Here is a 21,300-nt window from a genome sequence, read left to right as displayed (position 1 = left end):
TGTATGTTTTATTTAATTTCAGATTTAATTTAAACAATCCTGTGAACACATTTTCAAATCCTTGCATGGCAGATGGTGTTTTGTTCTTAATGGAATGTAATCTTCAATACCAGAGGGACTATTGTTGTCATACTGATTTTGAGAAGCACTGAGGGCTCTAGTCCTTTGCAGTGTGCTACATACGTAATGGAAGAGTAGCAAACTCAAAAAATCCTCTAGGGTGATAACGCATAGATTAAAAATATAATGGAAAAATAAGACCAAGGGAGCACTTTTCAAAGCTTAGCAATATGAGCTTAGTTTGCAATAACCATGTAAATAAGAACTTTGCAAATGGAAAAATATTACAATGGAAACACAGGAATAAAGTAAATGCAAGCTATTTTAAAGATATCACAGCTATATTGGAAATATGAAGCTTGTGAGGAAGTGTTACAATCCAAATAGAAAGCTGGCCTAACTAAGTTGGGTTTATCAAGCAGCAGGTGAGTAAGAACTACCACCTCAGGGCTTCAACCAACAATGCTTTATTGCCATACCTTGAATTTTACCTTCCCTTGCACTGACTAATTAGATAGTAACATTTCTCTGAGCTGCTCCATTAGTTGGATAGTAATCAGTGCTTAGCAAGAATAATAATTGGTTATATAAGCAATACATACATATGAAATCTCAGGATATAATTTCATAAACTGGTAAACGATTTTGTGAAAATAGATGAAAATAGTGTTTTAAGAACAAACCAGACAGTATGTCTTTCTAGGGATCACAGTCATAGCTAGAAGGGATTGCTTCTGAATAACACTGGAATTAGCTTTTAAGTACAGTGTCAACACAATGGCACTCTCTCTGAAACTTACGTGAGAAGCACTGATTTTAACCTACCTTTGCAAATCTTCTCATTAAATGAGATAGTGCTTCTGGATTAGGACATTCCAGTTTCCTGATAATCTCAAAGCTTTGATTGAGCTGCGTGAAGACGTCAACCACAGAACAAGAAAAAAGGGCATGATCTGATGTTTGCTGAAACTAGAGAAAGAAGACATTCAAGTGAGTTAATACTTGTTTGAACTGTATAACTGTTTTTGAAATTCCTCCTAGAATCAGAATAAGTAACAAATAAATAAAATTTTACTGGTAATACTGAGAATTGTGACTTTTCACCTTTATGTTACTTTCAGTCCCCTTAGAAAGAAAAGCAAAATTCTCTTTCATGACATCACTATCACATAAGTGTTTAGTAAAGCTATAGACTGAAGTCTATGAGGAATGTAGGCAGATGGAATTAGAGCAGGAGTTTGTTCACAGGGTTATCTTTTAAGTATTGTTACTGACTGTTTATTTTAGGAGGCCTAATGAGCATACTGCAGGATCAAGTGTACTTCTGGTTTTGCAGTACTAAATAACTGTGTTGCCTTAGTACATTCTTTTTCTTTGCTTTAAAAAATAAGGACTCACCCCATCTTTTTTGTCCCTTTCTAGTGCTCCATGAAGATACTCCATTGAGACATCCTCATTTTCATCCAGCCACTGAATGACAAATGGTTCAAACCACCTGAATATTAGAAACAATCTTGTAAAGTAAGTACATTCCATAAAGATCCTGAGAGAAGAGGTGCCACCCCACCCAGCAGTTTGGCACTTTGTGCCTCCATATTTGTTCTAGTTGTCAAAAAGTCCTTCATCCTAGAAAAAAATTTGTCACCAAAGGCACTGTGGCTACCAAAATGTCTTTCAGGCTTCATCTCCACACTATTCTAAATGGTCTACCCCAGTGATGTAGAATTTGCAGTTGCCATCGGAGAAATGCACCCATGTTTTCAGGGGATCATATTCATATTTATTTTAGAATGTCTCTTTTTTCAGTATTGTTTCATTTTTTACCTTTATTATTATTATTTTTGCATGTGAAATAACTTGGAGAAAGCTTTTCTTTAATAAAATGTCAGCTGTTCAATTCTTATTCAATTTACCTAGATTTTTTTGAAGCAGTGACGGCTGCCCAATCATTTTGGCAAACCGGAAAACTTGCTGAAGATTAAAGACTGTAAATAAATATTGCTTGTACAAAAGTGTACGATTGAATTTATTAATTTCAGAAGGAAAGGTGAAAATGAAAACAGCAGATGAATATTAATCTATGGCAGTGATAATAATTTCAGTAGTGTATCCCATTAGCTTTGTATCTTGATCCAGATTTGTGTATGAAATGAATGCAGGGGCCAAGAACTAATATTGCTGCTGTTCCCACATTTCATTCCTTACTCAGGAAGTAAATAATTAATTTCCTCACTCAGGAAACTTAACTATTAACAGTTTTAAAAATTTATTTTATAGAATGAAGAATTAAAGAGGATGAAGTGAAAAAAGTATATTTAAAATTATTAGTGCTACACCTTTTGATATCTTGCACAAACTTGAGCAAAAATTTTTGAAGAAAATAAAATTCACCAAGCCCAAACTCACGGGATACTTCCCTACACACTACTTACAGAGAGTATTCAGGCACTGCATCCTTGAAAGCATGGAGCTCTCGCACATACTCATTATAAAACCATTTCACTTTGAAGTGCAAATTCATGTAATCCGTGCTCTTGCATAACCGCTGCTTTTCATGTTCTGCAATAGAAGGAGTTGAAATAAAAGCATTTAATAACATTTTGACAGTAAATAACATTCTTATGTCTCAATGCACTACTGATACAGTAACAATGCAGTACTTGCATTTTAAAGCCCAACTGGTTTGATTTTTTTATTTGAGGTAGTAGCAACTGTGGAGTTTCTGAGTACCCTTAGGAAAAAACAAACAAACAAATAAATAAAAAAACAGAAAACAAAGACCAAACTAAAAGTTAGGACATTCAACTCTCTTTGCTGCAGTGAGAAAACCTCACAAATTTACTGACTGTTGTTTAGATTCTTCTTCGGTTGTTACAAATTCCATAAAAAGCTGTTTTAGGTGTCAAGTTAGAAAAGAAGACTGTAGCTGTATAGTAACGAAATGCAGTAACAGCTGTACATGCCAGTCCTATCTGTGAATCCTGCATTTGCAAATGGGCTGCATTTATCACATTCAGTTAAGAATGAGAAAGAGGAGACAACTTTGCAGCTCTATAGCCATGTGATTTATAGATGGCACAAGTAGAAAAACTGCCTTAATAAAATGGATTTGAAGATTATCAAATGGGCTTCTCCACCTTTTCAATGGCTTCCTATTTTTAACATAATGGATACGAAGATGATTGCAGGAGTAATGATACCACCTGTTACTTTGGAGCAATTGTATCTGGAACTTTTTATTCACTAACTTCCTGTTTCATAAGAAACCTGAGAGAAGAAGACCAGGTCAAGGAAGTACTCACACCTTGAAGCTCAATTCTAAATCCTCTCCCCTAACCACTTCCACTTCCTGTATTTTTAAAGGCTATTTTAATTGGTTTGTAACAAATGTCTATATTTCTTTCAGGATTATGACCCTTATTTTAGCCTTTCCACTGTGCTCCACGTTCTTTTCTATCCATCCACTTCAGACCCTGAACACCAACTCCATTCTTTCATTTTATTAGCTAGCAGGCACTTTATCCTTGCTCAAGTTTTTCATTTCCTTTTCCCACAGCAGGAAACTGTGGATTCACAAATCTTGAGCAGAGTAATCTTTCCTTTACTTTCTGCACACAGCTTCCTAAAATCTCCACAGATGGCATCTGTTTGAAGTGTCTTGTCACTTTCACAGTCTTCCTTAAACCAAAAATCTCTTATTCCTGCTCACTTAAAAAGTGAACTAGTACAGACGCCCATCAGGAATGACATTATTTTGTAAATATTATGCATAAACATTTCACCTCTTTCAAATCATCTTTCTGGTCCTCACTTCTGCCTGCATCGTAAATTTTATTACAAATTACAAAGATTTTTTGTTCATATTTGGATGTGAATCTAATTTAAAATAATAGTGGAAGCATCCCATCCTCTGTCATACACACACCTGAATACACGACTCAGTAGTCTGTCAGTGTAAATACACTGTGAAACATTCTCTGTTTTTCAGATCTGACCAGGTACATTAACAGGAACTTTTTAGGTTTTTTATTACGCTAAATCAATGCTCCATTAATATCACAGTACCTTCCCCCCCCAAAAAAAAAAAAGTTTTAGAAGCATGTTATTATGCAGTGAATTACTAAGGTTTTGTGTAAATCAACTTATGAAATACTCCCGGCGGCTCTTACTGCCTTTTTAACATTGTGTTACCATTTGCACCTTTATTAACTTTTCATTACTCTAAAGAAAAAACAGTAAATCAGCTTCTGTCTAAACATTGCATTTGAGAGTACTACAAATTCTCCCTAGCATAATTATTGGTTTCTAGCTTTAAACAGAACCATAGAGAAAGATTTATTGCTACTCTCATGGTTCTTACTTTCTACACACTTGAAGAATCTTATTTTTCTGTTCTGGTAGGAATTTTTCCACAATCTGTTAGTGTAGATAGCTAGATTACCAAACATTTGCTCAATAATAGGTAGTTCTTATAAGTGAGACCAGTCTTTGAGAACAACTGTCTTACTGCTATCAAATTATTTACACATCTATTGTTTAAATTAAGAAAAATCCCTTATTGCATTCCCAATAAAGTGGAAATTCTGAAATGAATAGAATTTTTTCTTTCGAGTTTTACATGAACGAGTTATTAGTTTACACAATGCAACTTAAGAATACTGTAGTATCACAAACCATGCAAATGCTTATTTCATTTCTAGTAATCAGCTGCTACCAGTGATGGGCAAATTTGTCCAGGAGGGTACAACTTATATTTTCTTTTGGAAGTTTAGATCTAACTTATATTAGAAATGGGTACACAAGTAATTCATGATAAATTGAGTGATTTTTTTTTTTTTTCTTCTCTAGGCTATTATACTGTGGAAAGAATATTTCAAAAATCTCATAGGATATTACATGTGGCTACATATAGGTGAAAAATACATACTAAAATCCTAATATTAACATATAAGAATATCAGAAAATACTTTGCATGGTCTACAAAGTCATTTGGTATCTATGCATATTATTTCTTCAGCATGCAGAAACAAAAGAACAGGTAAGACAGGTGCACATAAGAGTCAGCCCATGACAATTTTAACTGGATGATATTAGATGAGTTCATCCACACTAACTGTGAATGTAGGTTAGAAAGCATAGGAACATCACTGTAGGCATTCTGAATTTAGATTAGGACCCATGGATGTTTCCACAATTTCTAAAAAACTCACACAAGTTAATACAAATGTGAAACAACACAGGCTATATATTTTCAGTTTGAAGATCTAGTGCTATAGACTTAATCTCTGTACTATTGAAATGAACTGAAAGACTATAAGTGAATGTAACATATTGGATCAGGCCATGGATGAAGAAGAAAGCAAATTTAAAGTTCATAACTGGTTTAGAAGGAAACATTACATTCTACTAGACATTTCATCTCAGTGTTTTTATACTTTGCTAAAGGCAATGGAAGCCACTGGTTATTAACTGAAATACAGAGCAGGACACAACTAATTTATAATTATGTGTAATTTACATTTGTTTTGATAATGTGAAATACTACTGACCTTTCTGAAAGGGCTCTTTGTGTCAGGGTAAGTATAATAAACTGAAAACTAAGACTGAAAAACTTGTTCTGTCATTACCTCTTTTTTTTTTTTTTAAAAAAAATTGCAATTCCTACAACTGATTTGCAACTGATAATAATAATAAAAAACCCTCTTCTAATTCTCATTCTAAAAATGTCCTTTCACAAGAGACTTCTACATATTCAATTTTATCTCTGCATTTGCTCAGAAATTTTCATCAAAATATCTTTGAACACTTCACAGACATAATGGATTCCACCTTGAACATCTTTATGCAATGATTAAACTATGTTATTCACAATGTACAAATGTGGAACTATGAAATTTACTAAGGGAATGTATATAAATTATGAAAGGCAACATGGATGTGCACAGATTTCTTAACCACAGAATCATATTTCCTCAGTGAACAGAAACTGAGAAACGAAGGCAGAATTAATTGTGAACCGTGAGGAAAAAAAGGATTTACAGTTTTTTTTTTTTTTTTTTTTTTTTTTTTTTTTGTCTTGCCTGTAGTGGAAGTGAGCTAGTCAATCCTTGACTTAATGAAGACTGCTTTAAAAGCTGAATTGACATCACCTTTTATATTCAAGAAGGAGCTCTCAAAATGAGTCCATTTGCTCAAAGCCCTCTGCTTTGCTCCATTTTCTCTCTACTATGTTACACTAAACATTATGATACCCTAAAGATTTCAAATTACTTTTAACAAGTAAACTTTGATTTTAATTGAATATTATTGAGTTGTTTTTTACTCCTTATTGAAAAATTATCATATTAGTCTCATCAATTAATTAATTCTTCGGCATCAAATACTTCCCAAATAGTTCTGAAAGAAGTGGATGGTTATGTCATCAACAGGACAACTCAAAGATGCAGAACAGACTGATCAAGCATAAACTTGCTCTGTCCTGTTCGCAGCTAAGACAAAGAAAAATGCCACTACCGAAAATAATTTAATAAAATCAACCTCAGGATAGATTCTGCCCTTCAATTTAACATCAGTTAAATTTATATACCATGAAAGCTAAACAGATCAATTATATTCAAAGAACAAACACTCAGAGAAAAAAATCCGCCTTTGAGTATACGTGTCTACTATGATTGCGAAAGGAAATAACCACTTGCATCCACGGACTGAAATAATCTGTGCTTTCTTACTGTTAGTGGAATTCTTCCTTTGTACAAAGATTTATCACGGAAAGCCCAAGGAAATGCAAGCTATGAATGGATCAGAAGAAATTGTCCATTCTATCTGATAGGAGATCTATGACAATAATTAAAACCCTGTTTCTGAAGAATATGGTGGAAGTTTCAAATGCTTCATACTGGAAATATTTGGACTTGATTCCCTGCTCTTTGGCTTGACAGAAGATTGCAAACTGAGCATAACACCCTACCAAATAGGCATGGTAGCATTTTGTAAACAATTAGTAGAATAAACTGCAGAACAGGAGGAATCAGACAGCAAGATAAATGCAAGGCTTTAGTAATTACCTGTGTTTTATCTGGATCAGCCTGTATAGCAGAAGAAAAGGCAAAAACACAGAGACATTCTCTAATTGCTACCCCAGAAATTGCATTTAAAGCTTATTAAAAGATAATGTGGAAACAAGCAGTTTTAATGGATATATCCTATTCTCCCAAGGAGTACTGGGATGGGTATCAAATGTTTAGTTTAGATTTAATGCACTTGCCCATAGGGGGAAATTTAACAGTGCATGTAGTAAAAAACAAAACAAAACAAAAACCCACTAGTGAATCTCTATACATGGATAAGTCCTGAAAGTAAAAACCTGAGTCTTCAACTTAATAAAACTGGGTCTGAGAAAACAACAGTTTTTTGCAGACATATGGTCTGATTTTTGTGTGGTCCTGTGTGGAGCCAGGATTTGGATTCAATGATCCTTGTGGGTCCCTTCCAACTCAGAATATTCTATGATTCTGTGAGGAAAGCTTGTATGAAGTGGCTTAATTTGAAGTTTAGGGTTAAGCAAGATTAAAAATATCGTGAAGGTTGCTTGTTATATTCAAGTTTCTTTTTCCCTAAGGTTTTATTCCAGTTGATAAAGAAAAATAAGAAAGGTGACATTGGTCAACGCTTCTAGAAAGGAAGAAGTACAAAATGCAAGTTGGTTCATAAGGTGATTAACTCACAGAATTCATGAAAAGATGCAACTGGATCCCACTCCTACTTTGTGAGCATTATGCAGCTCCACTCTGACAGAAAAAGGGGGAAAAGCTCTCAAGAAAAAGGAAAGGGAAATTCAAGCCCTAGCTGCTGGACTAAATCCCTGTATTAGGGGAATGTTCTGGAGGAATGAGAAGGATGAACCTTTTCCCCAACAGATGCTGAAGTGCACTAAAAAACACAGGTCCCTCAAGTGACTTTCTGGGGGACAAAAATCACAATTTTTGCTTGATTACTTCTACCCCCCAGCAATATAATTACTCTGGAAAAAAAGGTGTAAGTCTAGTTTTTGTAAAAATATGAGCTGCAGTGAGGTTGCATCATCTTACAGATGTAGAACAATAATAAATCACAAGAAGAAATATGAGGCATAATATTGTTCCAGGCTAATAAAATATAGAGGAAATCTTGACTGCCCTTTGGTGTAAGATGGAGATTTCTTTCTGCTCCTACAGATGATATCACAGAATAGTTTAGGTTGGAAGGGACCTCTGCAGGTCATCTGGTCCATATCCCTGCTGAAGCAGGGACACCTAGAGCAGGTTGCCCAGGACCATGTCCAGCAGCCTTTTGAAAATTTCCAAGGAGGGAGACTCCACAGTCTCTCTGAGAAACCCGTGCTTGTGCTCCATCACCCACACAGTACAGAAGAGCTTCCTGATGTTCAGATGGAACTTCCCGTGTTCCAGTTTGTGCCCATTGCCTCTTGTCCTGGCACTGGGCATGACTGAAGATCGCCTGGCTCTCTCATCTTTGCACCCTCCTTTCAGGTATTTATGCACATTGATAAGATCACCCCCTGAGCCTTCTCTTCTCCAGGCTGAACAGTCCCAGCTCTCTCAGCATCTCATCATAGGAGAGGTGCTCCGGTCCCTTGATCGGTTTGGTAGCCCTCCAATGGACTCTCTCCAGTATGTCTAGGTCTTTATATACAGCCCTTTCAGCTGAACAGAACACATCTCCCTTATTTGCATACTCAACTTACTAGTTTACGGAAAAGACAGAGACATGTGATGTATAAATTAATTACCCATAGTTATTAATCACTGTAGGTTTCATTTAAATTATCATATACTGTTTAATTGTCAATGTACTGTGGTAGTACTAGAAAATGGTGACTAGCAAAATTGTCTTGCTCTGAAGTAGGCAGCCTTCAGGAAAAGTTGTTGCAGAAATGATTTACAATCAGTGACTGCCTGGGTAAGAGCTAATAACAATGTTCACAGTAAGATTAATTTTCAGTAGATAAAAGAAGATTAAATGAGGCCAGAGCTTTCATTATCAAATATATGGGGCAATATACACTGCTATTACTGAGTGTCAACATTAAGACTAAATAATGATGTCAGACATCCACTGCATTTTCTCCAGCAACATCTGGCACAATGAATACACCTAAAATGAGAAATAAAGAATGACCAAATAGCATTTCTAACTCTCTTCTTCTTCCTGTCATATCATATTCAATTTTATTATCTGCCAGTGGAAAGTTTATTATTAAACCCAGTTGTAACCAGGTTGCCCTTTTCCCTTTCTTTCTCAATTCCCCATGAGGTTACATTTGACTCTTCTCTCCTCAGGTCTCTGGAAAAACAAGGATAAATCCCATTTGTTAGTGTGTGAATACAGAATGGGACTCACAAATCAAAATGTTTCATAGTTTGATACCCTCATGAAATCCTGCATTCTGATGGATGCTGCCTTGCTTTCTCTTCCATAACCTGTGCCTCCTTACCCTCCCCACCCCAAATCTGCTCTGTAGTCTTCCTCTAAGCCAAGGCTGCATTCTACCTTAAGAGAAACTTTGTAAATTGCTAAGTTGGAGTGAAAACAGACTTGAAATTTGTCCCTGAATGGTGTGACCATTTTGGACAACAACAAACTAAAAAAGCAAATCTATATTAAGTGCCTAAAATGGTGTAAAGACTTTCAGTCTCTTCTATTTTTATATGGCGTGACACTTCAGAATATTCCTTCTGCAGGACTGAGGCTGTCTCTTACTGTATCTACACAACAGCTAATTCATTTCTGGCCTGATCCTGATCTTGACTTCTGGCCATTACCAGAATTAGATTATCATAACAACAATTAGAATGTACTATTTCTAACAAACTGGATAACTTTGGACATTTGATCTGACCTATTCAAAAATCAGACAAAAAGTATGAAAAACACTTCTGAGGACGTAGAATAAAAAAGATACTTCTAAAATTGTATGTCTAATTTCATCTCATTACTCTCTCATCATCTTTTAACCTTTGCATCCTCATGCCTGGAAAGGAGAAGATTTCTTACCATATGAACTCAGTAACAAATTATTTGCACTGCTGTTAAAATTCTCTCTGTTCACATTGGCTTGTACTATAAATACAGAATACTTTAAGGACCAGACAGTACAGAAATGTAAACATCCTATGAACTCAGGTATGCTTGTATAAACTGAATGCCAAAAAACAATGTATAGTCAATTTTGCATATTACTGCTACCTCATGAATAACCTGCAGAGAGGAAAAAAAAAAGGGCCAAACCTACCTTAAAGGAGTCTATATCAAGGTGGGAGTCAGTCTCTTCTCCCAGGCACCAAGTGATAAGACAAGAGGAGATGGCCTTAAGTTGCGCCAGGGGAGGCTTAGCTTGGATATTAGGAAAAAATTCTTCACTGAAAGGGTTGTGAAGCATTGGAACAGTCTGCCCAGGGAAGTAGTTGAGTCTTTGCCCCTGGAGGTCTTCAAAATACATGTAGATGTAGAGCTTAGTGACATGGTTTAATGGTGGACTTGGCAGCGCTAGGTTAAAGGTTGGACTAGATCATCTTAGAGGTCTTTTCCAACCTAAATGATTCTATGATTCTAAGTCAGTTCTCAAAGAAAAATGTGTGATACCTTTTCCATGCAGAATCTATACAAGAAAATAACCCTAAGCTCCTTAGATCAGAAAGAAAATTAAAACTAGTGTAGAATAAATTTGTTAAAGTTTTCACAGAACTTCTAGTATTATCCAAAGGCAAAACATAGTTATTAATCTGAAACAAAAGAAAATCTAGAATGAAATGAACAATTCAGTGCCAGATTTTAGTGCAGTCTATTATTTGCAAGGCATATCAACCTGGAACAGTGTAGTCCTGATCACAGCAGCTGTGGAGACTGGATCTGTGCTTTGGGATGCCCCTTTTTCTCCTCACCCATTAAGTTAGCTGTTTGCCCTGACAGCAACCATCTACCCTGTCATATGCAAATACGCTACCATAGTATTCATACAGATGTGCAGCCACTGTGATCGAGCAAAAGGCCACTGCTGTGGAAGCTGCTGTTCCCTCTGTCTTCTACATCTCACAGCAGCAGTCTCCTAGCATCCTTCCATGCCCATCACAGAGGGCTGGACTGTTTCTGGGGAAGAATCAAGGGGGAAGACAAGATGGAAGGGTGTAATGACTGCTGCTGCTTGATTAGGACCTATTGGCTCCTATTACAAAGGGGTCAGACAGCACTACTGAAGAGCAGCAGTTTTTCACAGCAGTAGCTGCAGCTCCCTACATCCCCTGAGTAGATGATGAGGCATTCAGCTGGTCAGAGGACATAGCCTGGACAGCCATTCTCGCTGCTCTCATGAAAAAGGGAAAATAACAGTGCAAACTAGTTGTTCCAGTATTCATCTTCTGTTAGAGGATGGAGTTATGATGTATTCATTCCCTGAATTTATGTTGATTTGAGCAGTGGGTAGGAATTAATAAAGTGGGAGAAAAAAAAACAAACAAACAACAACGAAAAAAACAACACACAACAATCAGAAGCAGGATCTTGGATAAACTATTTTTTTTTGTTTTAATCACATCGGTGATACTTTTTCAAATGATGGACTTTTGCATTGTCTCTTGATTGGATGCAGAAAGGAATCAATTTTATAACACCAAAATGATGCTTGAGAAGATTAATACTAAATTGGATCAGGTAGAGGTTGTGATAACAGCCCTGAACTGTACATATGAACAGATGGTAGTCTGTGTTAATAACTTAGAAGGCTAGACTTGGCATAGCAAAATGCGATGCATTTTAATGATGAACTCCATTAAAAACATGAGGATTGAGTGTGACCATATTTAAGGGCTTGCTTCTCCTAATTTTGCAGAATTGAAAGAGAAAGATCTTATTCTCATTATCCATTGCAGAATCAAACTCAGTTTGCAGAAGATTCAGGGAAAGAATTAATGATTTAAAGAACAGTAAAGCTGGAGAGAGGAGCAGAATGCTGATACATATTTTTTGACTACATTTATCAAGATTCCTGTTTAGGAATGAAACCACAGAAAGTGAAAGTATGTACATTTATCAGAATTTATAATGAATTTCAATTTCCTTTACTTATTCTTTATCCACTGGAACTGTTTCACTGTTGATTCTGAGAGTAACCTGGGATTTTTATTGAGAAAAATGGCATTTGCTCCTCTCAGAAAGAGGAGCAACAGCAAGAGAGAGTCAAGGCCATACACAGGGTCTCATTTGGAATAGACTTAAATAGTCAAGTGCCTCCTAATGAATCCTCTCAACCTCTTTCTAAATAATCAGTTATTACATTAATATTTGTTTTCAAGTCCTTATCCAGCCCAACCTTCCAATTTTGTATGATTAATTCTGCCTTAAGAGCTTCTTGTTCTATCTTCACAACCAGAATACAAAACATTGCTTGATCTGAAATTCAGGTATACGATCAAATACACTCCACTTAGCAGTTGGAGTGGTCTTCAGTGAATTGCCTTCTTGCAGTACAGAACATTGATAAGCACAGGGGTGCTCAGGTCTGGCTGTGCGCAGAGTATAACTATGCATTCAAAGTTATGGAAGCCTGACAATATAATGGCAGTTAGAAATTCTTATTAGTCTTTATGCTAGTTACCTGTAAGTATGATCAGAACATTCAGTTACTGTACACTCATCTGTTGATACCTCCTTCTGATTTACAGCTTGTCTAGATAGCAAGCTGTTATCACTGATGTTTCCAGGAATATGTCCTAACCCAAAGTAGTGGCTTTCAGTTGGTCTTCATATTTCTCAGCTCTGATCAGCTTTCGCTGATCACTCTCAAAGAGATCAGTGATCTTCTGCCTAACCGTATCTTTCTCAAACTAGTTCTTTTGATCCTCTGACATGACTATAGAACATTGCCTTCTAATACTAGTTTGCAAATCTCTTCTTCTACCCATGCCTTAGATCTGGTTTCTTATGTCTTCTTCTGTCATTATACATATTATAATCACTGCTCCTGTAATTTCCTTCTTCCTTTCTTTCTATCTTTAAGTTCTTCTGTTGCGCTTAGTGTGAAAATTCCAAAATTCAAATAATAAAACTATCAAATTAGAGTAACACAACAGTAGATGAACAAATCAATTCTCCCATTAACAGGTGCTTTAGTCACTTGTCTTTTCTCTCTTTATCATGACAAAAATCTGCAGTATCATCAAAGTACCACATTAACACATTAGACCGTGGAGTGAATAATACAGAAAATAATCTTTGAATACGTTTTTTTTTTTTTTTTATCCTTTCTGCCTGTTGAGTTGCACTGTAGTTTAAATCCAACTGTGCACTTATTTTCATCCCTAGTAGACACGTTCTGCAGTTAGTTAGTTAGGCTTGACTGAAGGCAACATGAGTTTTTCTTTCCTAAAAATCACAATATCTGGCTTATTCTAATTAGCTATTTCTGCAGTAGTGCAAGGAAAAAAATGGATAGCCCTTAAAGTCCTTTATTCTTCTGAATAGCTTTTTTCTTTTTTTATATGAAGGATGAGAGAAATTTGCTTTGTAAAAACAGTATTCTACATTATAATTCCTTTCCCGTCATAATAAGGTTGACCATGAGTTTGTCAGTAAAAAGTTCATTGAATTCTTTACAATTGGTTTCTGAGATAGTCATTTTCCTTTTTTTCTTTAGAGAAACTCTGTAAAGGTTGCACACACACAAGACCAGTGGAATACATTTCATTACGTAGCTTAGACAGCAAAAACCTAATTTTCCAATCAAATTCAGGTTTGATCCATTTAGTTCATTTTAGCTATACTCTTGACATCAGATGGAAGCTAAAATCCTCTTTTGCATTTCTCCCACATTTAAATCTGAACTCTATTTAACAGATAAATAATATTTGTGAAGTTCAGATAAGGCCATATTTTCTTCTTCACAGAAATATATTAGTTAGGATTTGACAAATTTCTGTTCAAGGGATGGTTTTAATAATGGTCTAAAATTAGTGTGATTGTATGTGTATGGGCTGGCAAATTTTTTATCATTTATTAAGCCTATTCCCTTAATTTTTAATTTTCAGCATTTTTTGGTGTAGGTATTTTTACTTGGTTTTCTGCAGTCATCACAATTTAATGAATGGGTCTGAAACCATTAGTAGGAGATTATCTGTTGTAGAGAAAAACATATTTTGCCCTTGGTTAACCATAGTACTACTCTTTAGAACAAAAGGAAACTGCATTTGATTCTGTTGGAAATAGACCTGTCTTTAGAACACAAAGGAGGTTTCATTATCTGTATGTATTTACTCCATAACTTCATTCTGTAAATGTTTCCTAGCAATTTTCAGCTAGTAAAAAAATCTGGAATGCCTGTAATAGGCATAATTGCCTCTCTAGCAAGCATACAATTTACAATTCTTTTGTTTCCTTGCTCCACAGATAACTTCATATAGTCACAGTACAATGAGCCTCTTCCTTTACAACGCTTTTTTACTAACCTATGAATCATCTTAAACAAGTATATCGGAGAAGTCCTACCACCTGCAGAAATGTGATTCCAGGTGTGATTTGCAATGGAGGTCAGTATGGGTGAACTCTCTAGTGCAATTAATATTTTTTTTATAATTACCTTCAAGAGCATATTTCATGTCCTGGGCAAACAGAGTCCACATGATTTCAGCACTGATTTTCCCCATGTTCAGCTCTTGAGGGAACCTGCAATCAATCACATTACATTAGTTCAACTGCTGCTAGAAATTATGCTTACAGCTGCACAGCAGTAAAGCAAATATTTGTACAAAGAAATTATTTTCCACAAAATAATTCCCCTATTATCCACTCACTGTATTTTCTGTTCTGCACCATCCATCCTTCAAATAAAAACTTAAACTGCCTCTAGTCTAATGTCAGGGGCCTAACGAATTAGTTGAATGTTGCACCAATTTCATCACATAACGTGCTTTAAACCAAGGAACATTTATCTATCTTGCAGATAAATCTTCAACTTCAGGCAAATCAAGAAGCTTATGAAGAACCTGAAACTATTGGCTCAAATGTTTAGAACATACAGGTTTGCCTTAATTCCTTTGGCATCACACTGGAAAATAGTAAAGTTGTTTGTGAAGCTATATTAAGCTTATTAGGCTTATACTAAGGGACCTTGGCTTAGACTAAAGACCCTGTTTAGAGAGTTTCACTTTGAAGAAAGGACAAAATAATAAAGAATATGAAATGCAGAAAAATACATACCTGTAATTAAAACTTTTAGTTTTGGTCTTATGCTTCATTTGTCTTTGAAAAAGAGTCCTTTTGAGATATTTTTTGCTGCTACTAAGTATTTGTCCACATTTCATAGATGCTAGTTGTTTCTTACTCCATGTAAACAAAAAGCTTTAATCTTTCAGTTACTATTTTCACTGCTAGCTGCTATCAAAAGCTTACATTTTAGTGAGACACTATTTTTTACATCATATTTGAAAGGAGAGCTTTTTTTTTTTTTTTTTTTAAGTCTGTCCTTACAGCAGTTGTGGGATTGATAATAATGTGAATGGTTTTCAGAGCACAGAAGCAGACCAAAGCAGGCCACACAACTAAAGAACAGAAAGTACTGCACAGATCCTCAGAGTGATAAAGAAGTTTTTAATACTACAGTGGTGCAATGAGAACCATACGAATACACGCGCATTTCACCATAAATACATAAAATCATCAAAGACCAAATTCATGAGAAACCATACAGAGCTAGGGTTTTTGTCTTGTGTTTATTACACCACTTTACACTAGCAGAGAAAAGTATTTTCACCTTTTATTAAAGCACTAACCAAATTCAGAAAATATTCTGTAATAATTCATATAAAAATTTAAGTTTTAAATTTCTCATTGCCAAAGAAGGAATGAGAATGATGGACAACTATACGACACGAGCAATATGATCTAAGTGATGTATTCTTTTCAGTGGTAAATAGCATTACATGAGTGTTGCTCAAATTCAGATAATTATATCAGCTCTACCAGACTACATACTACCCTCAGAATAAATAATATTGAAGTGTGTGTATTTTTTAAGTGGGACATACTTGACCATGATCTTATCAACAGAGAAAAAGTGCTTACACAGTTCATTACCTGTCACTTTACAATGAAGCAATTGTTAGCATAAATCACTGGTATGCCTTCTTTTATGCTAATGGCTGCTCAATTACAGAAATTGATATTAATTCTTTTAAGCATAAAGTTACTTTTATTCAAAAGCTCAAATGTATTAACTGTAACTGTCTTTAATTTCTTTACCTGCAGTCCAATCTGAGTGCTTTCTGAGCACCAGACTTGAATTTTGACAATGTGTCTCTGAGGAAAGATTTAAAAGTTGTTTTAATATTGAGAATGTCTTTTGTCCATAAAGCAAAGCTGGCCATACTGGAAGTCTGGGTCTGATAAACATGCACTTATTTGATTAGTTTTATATATCTGTGTTTATATTTTAACTTATAAAAACACATACACACACAAACTGCAATTATCCTTTTGTTATGTTAAATGAGTTCTATACATTATCCTCAATTCACCCCACTTGACTTCAGTTAGGTACCTAAACTTGATGGTAAGAGATACCAACTTCTGTATCCTCGAGAAAGATATACATACGGCATGATCATCAACTGGACATGCCAATGAAGTTCCATAACCTTAAATAAGGTCTATATTACTTTAGGTTATGGAATAGTTAAAAACTGTTTCATGTCTATGTCACATTTTAAATGAATATACATGTTTTAAATCTTGACTTTTACTCTACATTTTAAACAACCTACCCCATTGTTACATACCGCATTTGTGAATTCTATATGTGCCCACTTTAGAAGGGCACATACAAAGCTTGACGCTGTGAAATACTAACTAAGACTGTGTATGTAAGTACTATATATAAGTGCTAACCTTTTTTCCTGTGGGCAGTTACGATTGGTATGGCATTGGTATGCACCGCTCCTGCCACAATTTATCCTCAGAGATAGCTTTATGCATGAATAGTCATATTTACTTCAATTTGGTTACTCATGTAAAAATAATTTATTATTTGCATTACAGTAGCATGTAGAAGCTTCTAATAGATTTAAGAAATTTATACGCAGGAATTTTAAAATATGTAATGAGAAAAAATCGCTGACTTCAGAGCTCACATTTGAAAAAGACAAGAAATAGAATGGGGAAGAATACAAGGTAAAAGTGACTCCCTCAAGATCCTGTGACAGGTGATTGTCAGTCAGCAACAGAACTGTAGCTTTTGGATCTTCCTTCTGAGCCCTCTTCCCCATGAAGATGTGGTTCTAGTTTGCTTTAATACACATACATACATTTAAGTATATACACATACAATTACACGAATATTGAGAGAAAATGAAAAATAAGTAAGAATAGAAAATTTCAGGTAACCTGTTAGCATTCATTTGATATCTATCCCTAAGTACACGATGCCCCAAAAGCTTACCAATTTCTTGTTCCTAGCTTTCACTTCGTCAGAGAGATGTTCTTAGTATCATCAGCCATATTCCACTGTCCTACTAAACTGATAGGCTGAATTACCAGCAGTATGAAAAATGCTCATGTCAAGAATTTATGCAACAAACAGTAATGCAAACCGCCAAGGAGAACATGACTGAGATTGTATTATGCCTGTTGCTCTCACAGGCATAATTGCTTCTCAGAATGTTAAGTGCATGTAATATTTTCAACATCCTTTTAATGTCCAATTTCTAACATCTACACATCCATGGGTACAGCAGCAGAAGAACACAGGCTTGACATTTGCAACCACAATTAAAGCTGCTTGGAGGATCCTAAAAGTAACATTGCAAAAACAAAAACAGCTTCTTATAAATTCCATATTGTATTACATTCCTTCCTGACATCATGTTATAATGCTAAAATGAGTACTTGACAACTCTAGTGTGCAACTTTCAATTTGTTCTATAGATAGTTCTGGTACATCCGGACTTGGGTTCCAAATGTCAGAAACAACAGTAGTGTTTTAATGTTATATATCTTTCAGGCTAAGAGTAATGATAGGATAAGCTATATAAATCTGTTATTAGGTATTCTGTTATTACTAATTACATGTTTGTTTTTTTTTCCCTGAAAGTGACCTGCATATAGAATACTCAGACACTGATTAGGAAAGTCATATGTCAGAGTTTGCAGCAGTCTCCGCTGGTTTAGCACATTCGGGGCCACAATAGAAGGCAAATTCCAACACGTACAAAACCACACACAGAACTGAAAGGAAAAATTAGTCAAAGCATTAAGATATAAAGAATAAATGGCACCCCAAGAAGATTCTTTTAAATTAACCATATTTTTAAAATATGTCACATTTATATAATATGTCATATTTAAAAATATATTCACAGTCAAATTCTTTGCAGACCCTGGTGGTTAGATTAATGTAGAAGTTCTCTGTTTCTCTGACCAAATATGCAACAACTAGAGGTACACTCAGGGTCAGTTCTCCCTTTCTTATTAAGGTTTGATATAGGAGGATCTTCATTTAAAGACGAAAGAGCTCAGTGAGAAACCACCCTTCATTAAAGGACTGAAATTATTATTCAATTCCAAACAAGTAAGAGAGCTCAATGATTTCTTAGCATGATTTATTGCTGTGCACAAGATGTTAATGGATGATAAAGCTGCCAGTTTGGATTCAAAAACTAATCCAAATAAAAGCAAAGGGTATGCCAAGCACTCAGACAAGCTCAGCAGAAAGGGATCAAGTCTCCTCCTACTGTATAAACAGCTGGATTGCATAAGATACTGGTCAAAAAGTTAGTTAGAGCTAAGTTGGATAGTCTAGGGCTGATTTTTGAAAATTGAAGGCCGAGGTGCCATCTCTAAGTTGGAGTTGAAGGCAAAAAAAAAAGCCTAAAAAATTTATAAAAGGGACTGTGATAGGACTGGAAGACAAGGAGCTTGCTTGGTGCTGTGATTCCGTGCAATGACTCATCTGGTCATTCTGAGCAAGATGTCTAGTACTTCTGCTGTGATAAAGGAACCAAGAATCTACACACAACTCTAAGTAAATAAATACTGACTCATACCACATTTTTCTTACTCTAATGAAAATAACATTTCATGTTCCTGGATTTCAGATGAAGGTCTGGGCAAATAGACTGAAGTTAATTCTATTTTACCTAAGCTCTATCTAAACTGTACTCCAGAAATTCAAGTACTGGAGTAAATCCCAAGTCAAACTCTTTGAAGGAAAATCAGATCAATCTCTTTGAAGGAAACTGAAGAAAAGATTTATGCACTTCATTGTATTTTGCAAAATCTTTTATCCTACTCATAGAGGTAGTAGATATATTTGAAAGAATGTATGAGAGCCACATTTGTCAAGAAAGACGTATGCATCCTAGAATTCCTTCATCAAATTGCAGGAAGGACAGTAAACAGCATTCATATAATGACTAGTTTATACAAACACTGTTTTTCACATCATCTGCTCTAAAAGGGTAATGGTAGCCATGACCTACTCTCAAAAGTAGAGGAGCTGTAATTCTGGAAACTGTAGAGCATCACAGAATGGAGCTAAAATTCCAGTCCCTTGTCTTCTGAGTATCTGCCTAATAGTCATTATTAAACTCATTATTCTACATCTGATTAATCCCTCATCACCATGGTAATGAAGCACAACTGTACTGGTGCATGCATGCTATCCTTTTGTGCATTGTTAAGCCTGTGATCAAAAAACTACATATACCAGAATATTTGTTTTTCTTTCCTGTATGTGAATGCACACAAGGTTTTTGTGTTTTTGTTGCTGCTGCTGTGGAGTCAGTCTTCTCTCTGTCCTCTATGTCTAAGCATTTAGTAAGATATGTGTTTCCACCAGTTGTGTACTTTAATTTAGTGTTTATGGGCTCTATGAGTACTTGATTTCAAGTCGTCTCTAAACTTTCTTTCCAAAACTTCCACGCTTAAAACAATCTGATGGGCATTATACAACTATCATAGTTAACTGTTGTGGTGTTGCAAATCTGTGAGAAGATAACAAGGCTTAACAAACAAAAGAATCATAAGAAAATTTCCATGTGTTGAAGATAAATAGTAACAGCAGCATTTACATATTAAAGGAAAATGATAATCAAAGGTCAAATTCTAGAGCCCCTGTGTAAATAAATAATGTTATATTATTTGTATATTATTTATCTTATCACTGGTTATATAAAAAGACAACTTTTTTTTTCCAAGCAGTTCCAAAATTTGGTCTCCAAGCAGCAAAATTTCAGAGAAATTTCGCATGCAAAACTCTACACATTAGGTTTTCTAGCCTTTGTAAAAGCCACACATTTTTACATTTCTCAGGGAAGCAAGAGGACAACCAGAAGTATGCTCTATGAGTAATTTTGTTTCTCTTGCTACAATAATTTCTGTCTCATGGGCCATAATTTTCTCAATTTCTCTGTCATTCTTGGAACAATACTATAAAATCTCAGTTTATCCATAACATTGCTCTCAAAATCACCTTCCTAACTTGCATGACAGTCTCTAATCCTCAACTCATAAATCAAGCATACAATAAAAAGTGGTGAAACTTCTTAATAAGCAGTATGTTAGGTTTTCATGGCAAATAAAATAGCCATTCAGCTGCTGATATATAATTATCTCCATGCATTTCCAAAAATGCTAAATTGCATATAGAAGGTATCCACTTACGAATTTCTTCCCTCTATATGTTTTATACAACATATATGCTATACAACTAAATTCAACTCTTTTTACTAAAAATGTGCAGAGGCACAGAGTTTAGAACTTGATTTCCAAATGCACAAAGATATTTCAAGCAGATTATTTTTTATTGTTGATGTTCTTTTTAATTGAAAAGAAATTTTATTTTACTAGCAATTTCTGCTGTCCTGCAGCATGTGTCCTAATCGTCTCAGAGGAACTCTGTTCTTTATCCCATCCCTTTCTCCATCATGTTTGCCTTAGAATACACCTAGAACAATTTTTAAGATCAGTTTTCCCCCAAACAATTACTTCCATGTACTTTTCAGTGAAGATACTGGAATGAAATTCATATATATATTTGTTCAGGTAGATGTTTTATAAGAAGTATATTTTTTGTACAGATGGTCTGACACAAAAATTGAGCTTTAGTTAATAGAGGAACTTCACACTAAACTGTATAAATGTAGTAAACAGAAAAAAAACTTTGTTTCTTCTTCGGGGTAGAAAGAAGTTCTTTAATAA

The 21,300-nt window shown here is 35.1% G+C and overlaps 1 protein-coding gene across 12 annotated transcripts in view; it reads right to left on the bottom strand.

The window, feature by feature from the left end:
- The window catches only part of UNC13C (unc-13 homolog C), a 222,125-nt gene that overhangs the window by 40,989 nt on the left and 159,836 nt on the right, over window positions 1-21,300 (bottom strand). For all 12 annotated transcript variants that reach the window (XM_040569745.1, XM_040569746.1, XM_040569747.1 and 9 more), the window contains 4 exons: window positions 14,687-14,772; window positions 2,493-2,619; window positions 1,459-1,555; window positions 886-1,029 (listed from right to left, as the gene is read on the bottom strand). In XM_040569745.1, the coding sequence (XP_040425679.1) occupies window positions 886-1,029; window positions 1,459-1,555; window positions 2,493-2,619; window positions 14,687-14,772 (454 nt within the window). The remainder of the gene's footprint in view (window positions 1-885; window positions 1,030-1,458; window positions 1,556-2,492; window positions 2,620-14,686; window positions 14,773-21,300) is intronic.

Source organism: Cygnus olor, chromosome 11 (assembly GCF_009769625.2).
Source record: "Cygnus olor isolate bCygOlo1 chromosome 11, bCygOlo1.pri.v2, whole genome shotgun sequence".
Classification (NCBI taxonomy): domain Eukaryota; kingdom Metazoa; phylum Chordata; class Aves; order Anseriformes; family Anatidae; genus Cygnus; species Cygnus olor.
Note: the sequence above shows the minus strand (reverse complement) of the source record. Positions and strands in the feature narration are given on the sequence as shown.